The sequence below is a fragment of the Ranitomeya variabilis genome, chromosome 4 (assembly GCF_051348905.1).
Source record: "Ranitomeya variabilis isolate aRanVar5 chromosome 4, aRanVar5.hap1, whole genome shotgun sequence".
NCBI classification, from domain to species: Eukaryota; Metazoa; Chordata; class Amphibia; order Anura; family Dendrobatidae; genus Ranitomeya; species Ranitomeya variabilis.
The window spans coordinates 21,533,513-21,550,905 of record NC_135235.1 but is presented as its reverse complement, the minus strand read 5'-3'; the positions used below and the strand labels follow the sequence as shown (position 1 = coordinate 21,550,905).

The 17,393-nt window shown below is 45.1% G+C and overlaps 1 protein-coding gene across 3 annotated transcripts in view; it reads right to left on the bottom strand.

Annotated features, from left to right (window-relative positions):
* The window catches only part of NOBOX (NOBOX oogenesis homeobox), a 28,456-nt gene extending 28,342 nt beyond the window's left edge, over positions 1-114 (bottom strand). For all 3 annotated transcript variants that reach the window (XM_077257018.1, XM_077257019.1, XM_077257020.1), the window contains exon 1: positions 5-114. In XM_077257018.1, coding sequence (XP_077113133.1) covers positions 5-68 — 64 coding nt within the window. In that variant the 5' untranslated portion in view covers positions 69-114. The remainder of the gene's footprint in view (positions 1-4) is intronic.
* Positions 115-17,393: the final 17,279 nt, after the last annotated feature.

The following is a 17,393-nucleotide window of genomic DNA, read 5'->3' as shown; positions in this document are numbered from 1 at the left end:
TTACCCAGTGCACAGGGCTGGCTCTCCTCCTTCACCTGCAGTCCTCCTCCTCCTTCCTCTTCATCCATCCTTTCTCTATGTCTTCAGTTCTTTGCACTTTTCACCTGAGTTTTGCAATAGTTTGCAACTTTTCGCAAACTTTTTTGGACGGTTCCATTGTATCCCCCGGGGGGGGGGGGAGCGAGTCCTCTCCTCTGCCTGTGTATGGTGAATGCATAACTCATACAATTGAATTGGTCATGCATTGAAGACTTGTGGAGAGCTGGGTAGGCTGACAGTGTGGGACTATGCAATGTGCAATCATACAGGAGATGGACAACTCTCCTATCGGTGCAGATGGTTTGGTCCAAACTGAGGAAGCCCAGGTGACTGGGAGCCCTCATTAGAGCAGGTCTGGGGTGGGGTGGGAGAAATGATCACAGATTTGGAGGGGAAATTGAGAACATTTTAATTAGATTTGTTAAAAAATAAGTTTAATTCTATTTTCTGAAAGTAGTTGGATGGTGCAAAGCTGCAGCCATGAGGAGCTGGGAGGTGGCAGTGCTGCAGCCCAGGCAATAGTCAGTGTGGACACAAAATATCATCTCCAAAAATACCACCTTGGTGCATAGACTCCAATTTAGAGGTGTAGGACCTCGGTGCACTCGCAGAGATCGCCTTGTAGCGTCGTCTCATATGTAAAGAACTTTTCACGTTTTCACAATTCCTTTTTTATGTATTGGGGCAAAGTGCTGCAATTTTGTGTCTCATAGGTTGAGGCTGCTCACACGGCCTTGATTTTTTTTTTCTTGTCCGGTTTTGGGTCCAGGCCACCCATTACAAATCTACGGGACCATGAAAATTGCAGAGAGGACATAGATGGCATTAGTGCTTTGCCCACTTTTAACATTGTGATGGGTAGCAGTAGCAGAAGCTTTGCAAAAAAATTTTTTTTATGCATGCGAAAAAGAAATACTAATGATAAAAACACTGAAAATCTAAGGCTGCCGTCATACTAGCAGTATTTGGTCAGTATTTTACATCAGTATTTGTAAGCCAAAACCAGGAGTGGAACAATTAGAGGAAAAGTATAACAGAAACATATGCACTCCTGGTTTTGGCTACAAATGCTGATGTAAAATACTGACCAAATACTGCTAGTGTGACGGTAGCCAAAGGGTATGTGCACACGTAGATGGGATTTCTGTGGATTTTTCCGCACCTGTTTTGAAAAATCCGCAGGTAAGAAGCACTGCGCGGATTTTGTGCAGATTCCGCCTGCGGTTTTACACCTGCGGATTCCTATTATGAAGCAGGTGTAAACCGCTGCGAAATCCGCACAAAGAATTGACATGCTGCGGAATAAACAATGCAGCGTTTCTGCCCGGTACTTTCCGCAGCATGTGCACTGCGGATTTTGTTTTCCATAGGTTTACATGGTACTGTAAACTCATGGAAAACAGCTGCGGATCTGCAGCAAAATCCTCAGCGTGTGCACATACCTTTATGCATAGGGAAAAAAATTCACATACCAGGAAAAAAAAACCATCTGAAAGGGGCTTAAAGGGGTTGTCCGGTCCAAATCGCTGTGCACAGTGTGTGCTCTAGGTGGATTCATAAGTCTGCAGTCACACAGGGGGACACACACAGTGACTGCAGACTTATCGATTTGGATCGGACAACCCCTTTAAGGCCAGTCTCACACGTCCAGATAATTCTGCTACCGGAGAAATCGGTATCGGAGTTATCCGTGTCCGTTTGCTCACGTGGCACATCAGTGTGGCACACGTGCGGCAGCCGTGTGCCGACTGAGGACCACACGGACCGTGCAGGAGACAGCGCTAGAGTTAAGCGCTGTCCCCTGCTTTGGTGCTGAAGCCGGCATTCATTCCTTCTCCCCAGCAGCGTTTGCTGGAGAGAAGGAATGAAAAGTCAAGGGGTTTTTTTTTTTGTTTAAAACAAAGTTCGGGGTCACTTCCCACCTCACACCCCCTGTGCGCCCGCCCGCTTGCATTAACATACTTACACAGCTCCCTCGATGCTTCCTCTCAGCGCCGCCACCCATAGGGGTGGAGCCGCATATTCATCACAGTAATGAGCGGTACCACGTGACCGCTCACACAGGACAAGCTGCCGGCGCTGAGAGGAGGCATCGCGGGAGCTGGGTGAGTATGTTAATGCAAGTGGGCGGGCGCACAGGGGGTGGGAGGCGGGAGGTGACCCTGAACTTTATTTTAAACAAAATTTTTTTTTTTTTAAAACCTTGATTTTTAATTCCTTCTCTCCAGCGATCGCTGCTTGGGAGAAGGAATGAATGCCGGCTTCAGCACCAAAAGCAGGGGACAGCGCTTACTGTAGCGCTGTTTCTCCTGCGGCGGTACGTGCACATGGAGGAGAGTGCACACTGTTCTCCGTGTGCACGTGTGCGGGACGCTTTGCAGACCGTGCTGCCGGAGAAACGTAGACATGTCTCCGTGTTTTGCACACGGACACACGGTCCGCGAAAAATCACTGACATCTGCAGAGATACATTGATTTTAATGTGTCTACGTGTGTCAGTGTCTCCGGTACGTGAGGAAACTGTCACCACACGTACCGGAGCCACTGATGTGTGAAACCGGCCTAATCCTGCATGCTACAGTGTTAGCAAAAATTGCAGCAGTTTTAAGTTGTTGCAAAATTTGCTCTGACATCTGAAGAGTAAATTTATATCCTGCTGCTCTTGTCAATATTTTGCAGCATGTGCATGAGATATCTTAAAATCAAAAAAACACGGCGGATTTTGTGGTTGCAAAGCAACCCATTGGGCATCGTTCAGATGGCTTTATTAGCATGACTGCTACTGAATGGCTCTTTTCTCGGCTTCCTTCACACAACTCTCTCCCAAAAAATAATGTTAAAAAAGTCTGCATAGTTATTTTTTTTTTTCATCTAGTGTGTTCTAGCACCTGTTCTTTTTTTTTTTTCTTTTTAGTATGTGTGTATACATAATTTTTTTTTCTTTTTTTCATGTGTTTCACAGATTCCTCTAAGGGTATGTCTCCACGGTACGGATGGGCGGCGGTATCGCCGCAGCGGCGAAGCCGCTCGGCGCTAAGCCCCGCCCCCTTAATGGGACGCGATCATGCCGGATGTGTTAACTCTTCACATCCGGGATGATCGCGCTCTCCCATAGGGCCCTGTGATATGCCTTGCGGGGACGCTGCGTCCCCGCAAGGTGTACGGACATGCTGCGATCTGAAAAGACGCGCAGCATGTCCGTAGTCGCAGGGCCGCCGCGTGCGGGTTTCCACGTATAGTGGAGACAGGATTTCATCAAATCCCCTCCACTGTGCAGGAACATCTGGACGCTGCTTGTTTGACGCTGCAGCGCTGCGCAGCGTCAAACAAGCAGCGTTTCCTGAACGTGGAAACATACCCTAAGGGTACGTTTCCATGTTCAGGATGGCCAGCGGTTTGGATGGAGCAGCAAACCCGCTCCGCCCACTTCTGCAGACGAGATGATGCCGGATGTGTTCATTGCACACATCCGGCATCATCTCGCTCCACACATAGGGCCCTGTGTTTTACCTTGCGGCGGCGCAGCGTCGCTGCAAGGTAAACGGACATGCTGCGATCTTAAAAGACGCGCCGCATGTCCGGAATTGCAGGGCCGCCGGATGCGTGTTACCATGCATAGTGGAGACAGGATTTCATGAAATCCCCTCCACTATGCTGTAACATCTGGACGCTGCGTGTTTGATACTGCGGCTCTACGCAGCGTCAAGCACGCAGCATTTCCTGAACGTGGAAACATACCCTAAGGTCGTGTTCCCATGAAACGTAAATACTGACTTTTTCTACCCTGCTTTTTTTTTTTTTTTTTGTAGAAAATGTTGCTTGGACAGTTAAACATAAGTGGATGTAATTTCCTGGAAGCTTCTGCCCCTTGTGCATCTGTGCGTTTATTTTTTTCTCTGTAGGCTTCCATGGAGAACCTGAAAAAAAACGCAGTGTGCTGAATCTGAGCTTTTCTATATTAAAAAAAAAAGTTTTAAACGCTGTTTCAAATCTGCACCAAATCAATGAGAGAATGCAGCAGAAACACAATAATGGAAGATTGTTATTCCTTGTTATGGTGCCAACACCTGCAGAAAATGAGGATAAAAACCCAGCAGATAAAATGCAGCATTTATGCTTCATGTGGACACAGTCTGAGGCTAAGTTCCCACACTGAGTATTTCTGAATGGATTAGATTTATTTCTGATTTTTAACAATGTGGAAATTGACCTGTGATGTGGTTTTTTTTGTGTTTTTTTACTTTTTTTTATTTAATCCACAGCACATCACTCTATTTTGTGGTAAAAATACATTTTATTTGTGGATTTTCCCTGTAGACTTAAAAATCCACAGATAAAAACTGCAGTAATAAAACCGCATGTAATCTGTTAAATTACTTTATCAATAAAGTGTTGTCAGAGCAAAGTAACTCTGTAAACAGGACGGACCGGATTCATCATATCTGCTTTCTCTGAAGTCACTTTTCTTTTATAATCTTGTGGTATTCATTGATGATTTTTACACCCATTTCTTCAAAATGGCGCATGTCGTTTGTAAATTCTGCACAAAATAAAAAATCTTTGTTCTAACTTTTTGCTTGTTTTGAATCCTTTTTAAAGGAAAGAGTCACATGTTGTAAAACTAAAATGTTGCAAAATTTGCATACGTACATAGGATCACACCAGAGACGGAGATTTGCACAAAACTTTTGCAACTTTTTGAAAAGTTGCAGTTGATAAATTGTCCACAAACATCAAGACTAAAAAAAAGCGCTCACATTGATGAACATTAAAAAAAATATGGAAGGAAAACAGGCACAGATTAAAAGAACTTGTTGTAAATCAAAAACAGGCTTGAAACCGGGCAAAAAAGTACAAGTGCAATAACAAATTGGGCTTGGGATTTCCAAAACAAAGTAATTTTTTCAAAATATATTGTTAAATTACTTGATTTAGTTGGGTCTAAGGGGTAACGTTTCTCCTTATGGAGAGTGACATACCAGCTGGCTTGTCAAGGTAAGGAGGCTTATTCGCCGTGCAATGCTCCTCTGGGAATTTAAATATGCAAATTGCCTCTGCTGAAAAAAAGAGGACTTAACTCTATAGCGCCACCTATTGGAAGTAGCGATCCTACAAGTCACAATCAACCCTTTAACGAGTCGTGCATATTGCACGACTCCTTAAAGGGTTGATTGTGACTTGTAGGATCGCTACTTCCAATAGGTGGCGCTATAGAGTTAAGTCCTCTTTTTTTCAGCAGAGGCAATTTGCATAGTTGATTTAGTTGCTAATTTTAATACTAAGTTTGCAATAGACTTGCTTTTTTTCCGTCTGCTATCAATCTCCTGCAATGAGAGGTTTTATCTCTCATTGTGCATAGCTAGTTTCCATGGAGCTCCACACCATGGCAGAGTGTGCACAGTAGCTACATTATAGGAGAGGAGCCAACTCCTAACATACTAGCCACCTCTCTGCAGCCCATTGATTTCCATACAGCATTTATCTGCTCACCTCCAGGCTCTCAGGGTATGTGTCCACGTTCAGGATGGCCGGCGGTTTGGACCGAGTGGGAAACCCGCTCCGCCCTAAGCTCCGCCCCCTTCTGTAGACGCGATGATGCCGGATGTGTTCATTGCACACATCCAGCATCATCGCACCCCACACATAGGGCCCTGTGTTTCACCCTTCGGCGGCGCAGCGTCGCCGCAAGGTAAACGGACATGCTGCGATCTAAAAAGACGCGCCGCATGTCCGGAATTGCAGGGCCGCCGGGTGCGTGTTACCACGTATAGTGGAGACAGGATTTCATAAAATCCCCTCCACTATGCTGTAACATCTGGACGCTGCGTGTTTGACTCTGCGGCTCATCTGGACGTGTGAGACTGGCCTTAGTGGCTACAGAACGAGCTAACTGAGAATCTGTCAGTGAGCTCCTTCTGATGAGGAGTTAGCAATTCTTATGTCTTTCTCTGGGTTCCTCTCAGCTGATTTATGATCACAGATCTCATCAGTGTTTAATGGGCAAGGACACAAAGAGCCAAACTATTTTAGAGACACCCAATTACAAAAGTGATTTTAAGAAACAAAACACATTAAAGTAGATTAAAAAAATGGTCCTAACGTTCACAGCCATCTTTATAAGATATTGACGCCTTTGGGGCCTTTTTTTTTTTGTTTAAATGGTTCCATTTTTGGCTAGAAATTTTTTGCTATTGGGTTTCACTCAACAGTTTGCACCGCTTGGGCTCAAGTCATTATTGCATTTGGGCATTTTTTGTGCTTTGTCCGCTTTTCATTTGCGCCTTCTTTTAAAGTCTACTTCATTTAGGTGTTTTCTTGATTTTCTTTTGTTATGCCGTCATTCCAGCAAGTCGCAAACTCATTGCACAAACTAGTTCAGTCCCAAGCAGGGGTGGATTAAGGGTAGACAGGGCCCCGGGCTGTTCAGACACTGTGGGGCCCCCCCCGGTCATGTGACGGGGGTCATGTGATACCTGAACCACATTATTCCAGAAAAATGGCTGGGCCCTACTCTACTGTAACCTATTAAATATTTGTTAAAATATGCAATACAATTTAGGTATATTTTGACCAATATCACATACAAGGAACAAATACTGCTACACCATGACCAGACCACAAATTACAACCACAGTGATCGAATAATATCACATATGCAACGCCCCCACAGCCGCAGGGCCGAGGGGTACCCGGTACCGGGCCTCTGAGTCTCTGCTCTGGGGTTGTCACGGTGGCTAGGCCCGGTCCGTGACCCTGCCGAGGGGCGTATAGTGATAGAAGTGGGTAGATGATGGTGTAGTGATGCAGTGCAGTAAATAACGAGGACACCAGGTTGCAGTCTCTTTACCTCTTTACTGAAGATCTCTGGGTCCTCAGTCCGGAACACGGTTCACCAGGCTGCGCAAGTCCGGCCGGTCCAATGGCACCTCCAGAGTTCTCTTCACAGGTGGAAATCTGTGCCTTCCTACTAGCGCTAGGTGTTGCGGTCCTTCCCTGCTGTGCTTACGGAAAGTCCACACAACTGTTGTGTCTGTTTCTTAAGTTCCCTCACAACTCGATTAGATGATGTTCTGCTAATCCTCCGTCCCTCCCTGATATTCTGGTTGGGACGGCACCCGTTTGACGGGTAGGCTCGGAGCTCTTCCGGGACCCTAGAGTCGCCCCTCTCCACCAGTTGCCCCCCAAGACTGCACAGGTGATTTAAGTCAGACAGCCCGCCTTAGACTGACTGTCCTGCCGTCGGTTTAGAGTATTGCTTGAAGCTGAATATTATAATACTCCCTCGGCGTTCCGGCTGCCGGTTGTGCGCCTCAGTAGGATGTTGCCTCGATCTTACAGCACGACTCCTACTGGTATTCTCCTTGTTGCTTTGATCTCGTTTCTCACTCAGCACAATCTATCTCGCTTCTAATCCTTCCTTGGGCACCGCCGCTATCCTGAGCAGGCACGGTCCCGTTACGTTCGCTCAAGTTGCCCAGCCTCTGTCAGGATCCCACCCCTGACAGAGGCCCTACCGAATCTTCCCCCACAACACCCTCTGCCACAAGGTGTTGCCTGGTTCCAACCCAGTCAGCTTTCTCCCTAACTTCCTGCCTGACCCCCAGTTTACCCACAATGGTGGGGAGTGGCCTAGTGAATAGAACCCTTAGCTCCCCCCGGAGGCCCGACTGTGAAATGTATTGGTGTCTGTGATACCTGATCAGATGAACTCCTTCAGTGCCATCAGACGTACCATAGCTCCCCTTAGTGGCGGAGCCACAGTACTGCAACGACCAGGACTCTGGGGCGCTGCACATACAAGGAACAAATACCACTGAACCATGTCAAGAACACATATTACCACCACTTGGTGACCAAATAGCACATTCAAGGGACAAATACCACAACACCATTTCCAGACCACATATTACCAACACATAGTGACTGAATACTACAATACTGACCAGTAATAAAAAAAAACCCACAATACTATCACCATAAGTGCCAGTATTCACAGAAGATCTGTACTTAGTATGCAGTGTCTGTGTAGAGGTAATACAGCGATCACTGGTGACATTGTACACAGGACCTCTGTATATAGTGTATAGGTAATACAGTGATCACTGGTGACATTATATACAGGAGCTCTGTATATAGTATACAGTGTATAGTGTCAGTGTATAGGTAACACTGACTCACCAGTGACGTCTCTAGGTGAAGTCCTTCATCTTTCATCCAGCACAGACCGCCATCACTTCTTCCAGCCAGGACTTGTCTCTGCAGGAAATAACACAGTTATCTCGAGCTCCGCTTGCAGAACACTTTACTTAATTTTTCCCAACTTCTACATTACACCACATGAAGAAAAAGAGGCGACATAGTGTCACTCTACACAGTAACAGGACCGCCCCCCCCCATTTAAAACAATGTCCTCAAAAAATAAAATAAATACATCACTGCAGTAATAATATCCCTTAATTAGCCCCTATGTCCAGCATTGCCCCCAGACAGTGTGTTCAACAATCTGCCCCAGTATGTCCAGCATATTGCCCCAGAGTGTCCAGCATTGCCCCCAGACAGTGTGTCCAGCAATCTGCCCCAGTGTGTCCAGCATATTGCCCCAGAGTGTCCAGCATATTGCCCCAGAGTGTCCAGCATATTGCCCCCAGACAGTGTGTCCAGCATATTGCCCCCAGACAGTGTGTCCAGCATATTACCCCCAGACAGTGTGTCCAGCATATTACCCCCAGTGTGACCAGCATATTACTCCCAGTGTGTCCAGCATATAACCCCCAGTGTCTCCAGCATTGCCCCAGTGTCTCCAGCATTGCCCCAGTGTGTCCAGCAATCTGCCCCAGTGTGTCCAGCAATCTGCCCCAGTGTCTCCAGCATTGCCCCAGTGTGTCCAGCAATCTGCCCCAGTGTGTCCAGCAATCTGCCCCAGTGTCTCCAGCATTGCCCCAGTGTCTCCAGCATTGCCCCAGTATGTCCAGCAATCTGCCCCAGTGTCTCCAGCATTGCCCCAGTGTGTCCAGCAATCTGCCCCAGTGTCTCCAGCATTGCCCCAGTGTGTCCAGCAATCTGCCCCAGTGTGTCCAGCATATTGCCCCGGCCCCCCGGATTGCCGTTCGCAAAAACAAACAAAAAAAAAAGAGTTTTCCTCACCTGACCTGGGCGCTCCAGCGGTGAGCTCCCTCCAGCAGCGCACACTCGCCGGCGACTGACAATGACGTCAGACGCCGGCGACGTGTGTGCTGCGCCTGCGGCCGACTTCAGCTGCCAGCCTCCAATTGGCTGGCGGCTGTTGTTAACTATTGACGTGCGGGCGCGCGCCCGCACGTCAATAGGAAAACGCCGCAGCGCCGGTATGGGCCCGGTGAGCAGATGAGACGGGGCTCGATGCGGCCCCCTCTCTCTGCCCACCGGGCCCATAAATGATACGCCAGTCAGGGCGCAGGCAGTAATGCCCTGATGGCGGCGGGCAATCTGTGCGGTAGTAGCCCAGTGGTGTGGGGGGGCCCTGGGCTACCGCCCAGATTGACCCTCTTATAATCCACCCCTGGTCCCAAGGCAGAAATTAAATTGGGGTCCTACGTTTCCCTGCACATTGCTGCAGAATGAGTCAACTGAAAACTAATCAGTGAGCTTGTTCTGAGTGAGAGTTAGTGAAGGTACGTTTTCACGCTGAGGGTGCGATTCATCATTTGCAATTTTTTTAAGGTTTTTTTTTTTCCATCATGTGTACTTCTGTTCTTTTTTGACCGGGAATACAGAGCCACATTCTCAGGATTCTAGAGCCCCAATGTAAGCATCGCTGGGGACTCTAAAGGATCAGTTAGTTACCCCAATCCTATATAAAGGGGAATACTTCATGTTTTAGGCTATGTGCACACGTCTGGATTTCTTGCAGAAATTTCCTGAACAAAACTGGACATTTTCTGCAAGAAATCCGCATGCAGATTTTTTGCTTTTTTTTTCATTTTTTTGCTGATTTTTTTCGGAAGTTCTCAATGCAATAATATAGTGGGAAATCTGCAAAAAAAATTAGCTAAATTAATGAATATGCTGCGTTTTTTTCTGCGATGCGTTTTTTTCGCGGAAAAAAACCGCAACATATGCACAAAAATTGCGGAATGCATTCTAAATGATGGGATGGTTATGGATGTGTTTTTAAAGCGTTTTTATTGCGTTTATAGTGAAAAAACGTGAAAACTCCGGAACGTGTGTACACAGCCTTAGGAATACGCCATTTTTAACATGCATTTGTTCAGGGTCCTCATAGAATCCTATAAAAAAATGTAATAGTTCTGCAGCCTCTTTAAATGCACAGCGGGTAATGAGTTTTTATGAAATCACATCCACTTTGCTTAGAATTGAATCTGCTGCGTCTACTTGTAAAAAAGAAAAAAAAATACATAGTTAGGCCGGCCTCACACTCAGCGTATGTAAATACGGTCCGTTTTTTACGGCGTAATAAGCAGAAAAGTCCCCAAAATAGTGATCCGTATGTCATCCGTAGGCAGGGTGTGTCAGCGTATTTTGCGCATGGCATCTTCCGTATGTAATCCGTATGGCATCCGTACTGCGAGATTTTCTCGCAGGCTTGCAAAATCAACATCTAATGGATTTATGTGCTCAAATGTTCGTTAAAACATATATACAGTCTACATATATATATATATATGTGTCATTGAGACACACACATATATATATATATATATATATATATATTCTGTATTTATATTTAATTCAGCGCAAAATATGTGAAAAGCCGGTAATTCAATTGCCGGCTTTTCATTTCTCCTTCACAAACCCGACAGGATATGAGACATGGTTTACATACAGTAAACCATCTCATATCCCTTTTTTTTGCATATTCCACACTACTAATGTTAGTAGTGTGTATGTGCAAAATTTGGGCACTGTAGCTTGTAAAATAAAGGGTTAAATCGCGGAAAAAATTGGCGTGGGCTCCCGCGCAATTTTCTCCGCCAGAGTGGTAAAGCCAGTGACTGAGGGCAGATATTAATAGCCAGGAGAGGGTCCATGGTTATTGGCCCCCCCGTGGCTACAAACATCTGCCCCCAGCCACCCCAGAAAAGGCACATCTGGAAGATGCGCCTATTCTGGCACTTGGCCACTCTCTTCCCACTCCCGTGTAGCGGTGGGATATGGGGTAATGAAGGGTTAATGCCACCTTGCTATTGTAAGGTGACATTAAGCCAGGTTAATAATGGAGAGGCGTCAATTATGAAACCTATCCATTATTAATCCAATAGTACTAAATGGTTAATAAAACACACACACACATTATTACAAAGTATTTTAATGAAATAAAGACACAGGTTGTTGTAATATTTTATTAGACTCTTAATCCACCTGAAGACCATCGTTCTGTAACAAAGTTAAAAAAACAAACAACAATATTCCATACCTTCCGTCGTTATGTCCCACGATGTAAATCCATCTGAAGGGGTTAAATCATTTTACAGCCAGGAGCTGTGCTAAAGCACTCGCTCCTGCCTGTAAAACCCCGGGTACTGAAAGGAAAGCTGGGTGACCTGTAGTTACCTTGAGTTGCGGTGAGGCGCCCTCTGCTGGATGTCCTCATATGAACTCGAGCGTGGGAACTTTTCCAAGGCTCCAGTTCATGAGGACATCCAGCAGAGGGCGCGTCTCCTAGGACGTCCTGCCTGCGGAGGGCCGGCATTCTACTATATGCAGCAATCTTGTGATATTATTGTATATAGTGCAGATTATCACAGATTCAAGTCCTCTAAGGGGAAAGTGAATGGAAATATATATATATATATATATATATATATATATATATATATATATATATATATATATATATATATATATATATATATATATATATATGAATTTGCTTGACACACCTTTTCCCCAGTTAATAAAGAAATGTAGAAAAAAAAAAATACATATTTGGTATCAGTGACCAGAAAAGTCCAATCAAAATATAAAATTATCAGGTAGTAAACACTAAAGAAAAAAAAACAAAACCACAATTGTGGCAATGAACGTAATAAAAAATACAATAAAAAAGTTATCAAAGTGCAGTATATGCCCACCATTAAAAAGCACCAGCTCATCACGCAGGAAAATAAAATCCCCACACAGCTCCTTTCATGGTAATATAAAAAAAAGTTATTGGTCTAGGAAAATCTAAATATATATATATATATATATATATATATATATATATATACTCATATACACACTATATAATATTTTTTTAGATTTTCAGATAATATAATATATATTTATACACATATACATTATATTACATTATATATATATATATATATATATATATATATATATATATATATATATATATATATATACAGTACAGACCAAAAGTACTGTAGGGGGTTGAATACTACTTGTAGGCACTGTATATATACAGTACAGACCAAAAGTTTGGACACACCTTCTCATTTAAAGATTTTTGTGTATTTTCAGGACTATGAAAATTGTACATTCACACTGAAGGCATCAAAACTTTGAATTAACACATGTGGAATTATATACTTAATAAAAAAGTGTGAAACAACTGAAATTATGTCTTATAGTTTAGGTTCTTCAAAGTAGCCACCTTTTGCTTTGATGACTGCTTTGCACACTCTTGGCATTCTCTTGATGAGCTTCAAGAGGTAGTCACCGGGAATGGTCTTCCAACAATCTTGAAGGAGTTCCCAGAGATGCTTAGCACTTGTTGGCCCGTTTGCCTTCACTCTGCGGTCCAGCTCACCCCAAACCATCTCGATTGGGTTCAGGTCTGGTGACTGTGGAGGCCAGGTCATCTGGCGTAGCACCCCATCACTCTCCTTGGTCAAATAGCCCTTACATAGCCTGGAGGTGTGTTTGGGGTCATTGTCCTGTTGAAAAATAAATGATGGTCCAACTAAACGCCAACCGGTTGGAATAGGATGCCGCTGCAAGATGCTGTGGCAGCCATGCTGGTTCAGTATGCCTTCAATTTTGAATAAATCCCCAACAGTGTCACCAGCAGAGCACCCCCACACCATCACACCTCCTCCTCCATGCTTTACGGTGGGAACCAGGCATGTAGAGTCCTGTTGTGAACTCTGTTTTCAGGCTCCCTCTTGTGGTCACTGGTGGTATGGTGTGACTTTTGCTTTGGGCTCCCCCTGGTGGCTTTGTTTGTTATCCTGCTGGTCTCTGGCTATCAGCTGGTTTGTTATCCTCTGGGAGGTTCCTATATAGCTCTGTTTTACTGCCACTTGTTGCCGGCTGTCGATGTAATCAGTGCTACTCAGATTCCTTCTGACTACCTTGCTCCCAGTCCATCCAGGACAAGCTAAGTTTTCTTTGCTCATTTTTTGATCAGCAGTGTTTATCATGTTTTCTTGTCCAGCTTGCTAAAATGTGATTCCCTCGCTTGCTGGATGCTCTAGTGGACTGAGTTTCTCCCCACACATCATTAGTTGGTGCGTGGGTTCTTGAAATCTCAGGATGGATATTTTGTAAGGGTTTTTTATTGATCGAATAGACCCCTGCTCTATTTTCTGCTTTCTAGTACTAGTGGGCCTCTTTTGGCCCTACGTATGTGCCTTCTTCTTACTTCACCGTTAATATTTGTTGGGGGCTTCTATATCTTTGGGGATTATTTCTCTGGAGGCAAGCGAGGTCTTTCTTTCTCTTTAGGGGTAGCTAGTTCCTTAGGCTGGCTCGAGACGTCTAGGAATTTTTTAGGCACGTTCACCGGCTACCTCTAGTTGTGTTGGATAGGTTCAGATTTGCGATCAGTCCAGTTACCATCTCCCTAGAGCTTGTCCTTAGTTTATTCACTTGCTGGTCTATTCGTGATCCTCAGCCACTAAGGATCATAACAGTACAGCCGGCCTTTAAAGTGTTAATTGCATGGCAGAAGCAGGAGAAAAGAAGCCTTGAGAATTTTTTTTTTTGTTGTTGCCGTGTGTCTAGCTGCTGTGGCTAGCTTCTCTCCTCCTCTTAATCTTGGTGTGGCTCTGAGTTCAGCTGCTGACATGGATGTCCAGAGCTTGGCTTCCAGTCTGGATCATCTTGCTGCTAAGGTTCAAAGTATTCAGGATTTTGTTGTTCACAGTCCTATGTCAGATCCTAGAATACCTATTCCGGAGTTGTTTTCTGGAGATAGATCTAGGTTCCTGAATTTTAGGAACAATTGTAAGTTGTTTCTTTCTTTGAAACCTCGTTCCTCTGGTGATGCCGTTCAGCAAGTTAAGATTATCATTTCCTTTTTGCGCGGTGACCCTCAAGATTGGGCCTTCGCATTGGCGCCAGGGGATCCTGCATTGCTTAGTGTAGATGCGTTTTTTCTAGCCCTTGGATTGCTCTATGAGGAACCTAATCTTGAGAACCAGGCTGAAAAAACGTTATTGGCCCTCTCGCAGGGGCAAGATGAAGCAGAGGTGTACTGCCAGAAATTTCGGAAATGGTCGGTGCTTACTCAGTGGAATGAGTGTGCCCTGGCTGCAAATTTCAGAGAAGGTCTTTCTGAAGTCATTAAGAATGTCATGGTGGGGTTACCTACGCCTGCAGGTCTGAATGAGTCAATGACTCTGGCCATTCAGATTGATCGGCGTTTGCGGGAGCGCAAACCTGTGCACCATTTGGCGGTGTCTTCTGAACAGACACCTGAATCTATGCAATGTGACAGAATTCTGACCAGAAGTGAACGGCAAAATTATAGACGGCAAAATGGGTTGTGCTTTTACTGTGGTGACTCAGCTCATGTTATCTCAGCATGCTCTAAGCGCAAAAAAAAGTTTGATAAATCTGTCACCACTGGTACTTTACAGCCTAAGTTCATTTTGTCTGTTACCCTGATTTGTTCCTTGTCATCTTACCCGGTTAATGCTTTTGTAGATTCAGGTGCCGCCCTGAGTCTGATGGATTGGTCATTTGCCAGGCGCTGTGGTTTTGATTTGGAGCCTTTAAAATTCCCTATTCCACTAAGGGGAATTGATTCTACACCATTGGCTACGAATAGACCTCAGTACTGGACACAAGTGACCATGTGCATGACTCCTGTTCATCAGGAGGTGATTCGCTTTCTTGTACTGCATAATTTGCATGATGTCGTCGTGTTGGGTCTGCCATGGTTGCAGACTCATAATCCAGTCCTGGATTGGAAAGCTATGTCGGTGTCAAGTTGGGGTTGTCAGGGAATTCATGGTGACGCTCCTGTGGTGTCAATTGCTTCGTCCACTCCTTCTGAAGTCCCTACGTTTTTGTCAGACTACCAGGATGTATTTGAGGAGCCCAAACTCAATTCTCTACCTCCTCATAGGGACTGTGATTGTGCTATAAATTTGATTCCTGGTAGTAAGTTTCCTAAGGGACGACTTTTCAATTTATCTGTGCCGGAGCATACTGCCATGCGGAGTTATATAAAGGAGTCTTTAGAGAAGGGACATATTCGCCCGTCCTCATCCCCTCTTGGTGCAGGATTCTTTTTTGTGGCTAAAAAGGATGGTTCCCTGAGACCCTGTATTGATTATCGCCTTTTGAATAAAATCACGGTCAAATTTCAGTATCCTTTGCCATTGTTAACTGATTTGTTTGCTCGCATTAGGGGGTCTAGTTGGTTCACCAAGATAGATCTTCGTGGTGCGTATAACCTTGTGCGTATAAAACGGGGTGATGAATGGAAAACTGCATTTAATACGCCTGAAGGCCATTTTGAGTACTTGGTGATGCCTTTTGGACTTTCTAATGCTCCTTCAGTCTTTCAGTCCTTTATGCATGACATCTTCCGTGAATATCTGGATAAGTTTATGATTGTGTATCTGGATGATATTCTGGTTTTTTCGGATGATTGGGAGTCTCATGTTAAGCAGGTCAGGATGGTCTTTCAGGTCCTGCGTGACAATGCTTTATTTGTGAAGGGCTCAAAATGTCTTTTTGGAGTCCAGAAGATTTCTTTTTTGGGTTTCATTTTTTCTCCTTCTACTATTGAGATGGACCCAGTCAAGGTTCAGGCTATTCATGACTGGACGCAGCCTACATCTGTTAAGAGTCTTCAGAAGTTCTTGGGTTTTGCTAATTTTTACCGTCGCTTCATAGCTAATTTTTCTGGCGTTGTTAAGCCTTTGACGGATTTGACCAAGAAGGGTTCTGATGTGACTAATTGGTCTTCTGCGGCTGTGGAGTCCTTTCGGGAGCTGAAGCGTCGGTTTTCTTCGGCTCCGGTCTTATGTCAGCCAGATGTCTCACTTCCCTTCCAGGTGGAGGTTGATGCTTCCGAGATTGGAGCGGGGGCTGTTTTGACGCAGAGAAGCCCCGATGGCTCTGTGATGAAGCCATGTGCTTTCTTTTCAAGAAAGTTTTCGCCTGCCGAGCGGAATTATGATGTCGGTAATCGGGAGCTGTTGGCTATGAAGTGGGCATTTGAGGAGTGGCGACATTGGCTCGAGGGAGCTAAACATCGTGTGGTGGTCTTGACTGATCACAAGAATTTGATTCATCTCGAGTCGGCCAAGCGGCTGAATCCCAGACAGGCTCGTTGGTCGTTGTTTTTCTCTCGTTTTGATTTCATGGTCTCGTACCTGCCGGGTTCGAAGAATGTGAAGGCTGATGCTCTTTCTAGGAGTTTTGTGCCTGACTCTCCTGGAGATTCAGAGCCGGCTGGTATCCTTAGAGAAGGGGTGATTTTGTCTGCCATCTCCCCAGATTTGCGACGTGTGCTGCAAAAGTTTCAGGCGGATAGACCTGACCGCTGTCCACCGGAGAGACTGTTTGTCCCGGATAGATGGACCAACAGAGTCATCTCCGAGGTTCATTCTTCGGTGTTGGCGGGCCATCCTGGAATATTTGGTACCAGAGACTTGGTGGCCAGGTCTTTTTGGTGGCCTTCCTTGTCGCGGGATGTGCGTTCCTTTGTGCAGTCTTGTGGAATTTGTGCTCGGGCGAAGTCTTGCTGTTCTCGTGCCAGTGGTTTGCTGTTACCTTTGCCTGTCCCGAAGAGGCCTTGGATGCACATTTCCATGGATTGTATTTCAGATCTCCCTGTCTCTCAGAGAATGTCTGTCATCTGGGTGGTGTGTGATCGTTTTTCTAAGATGGTCCATTTGGTGCCCTTGCCTAAGTTGCCTTCCTCCTCCGAGTTGGTTCCACTGTTTTTTCAAAATGTGGTTCGTTTGCACGGGATTCCTGATAACATTGTTTCTGACAGAGGATCCCAGTTTGTGTCTAGATTTTGGCGGACCTTTTGTGCTAAGTTGGGCATTGAATTGTCTTTTTCGTCGACCTTCCATCCTCAGACGAATGGCCAAACCGAGCGAACTAATCAGACCTTGGAGACTTATTTAAGATGTTTTGTTTCTGCTGACCAGGACGACTGGGTT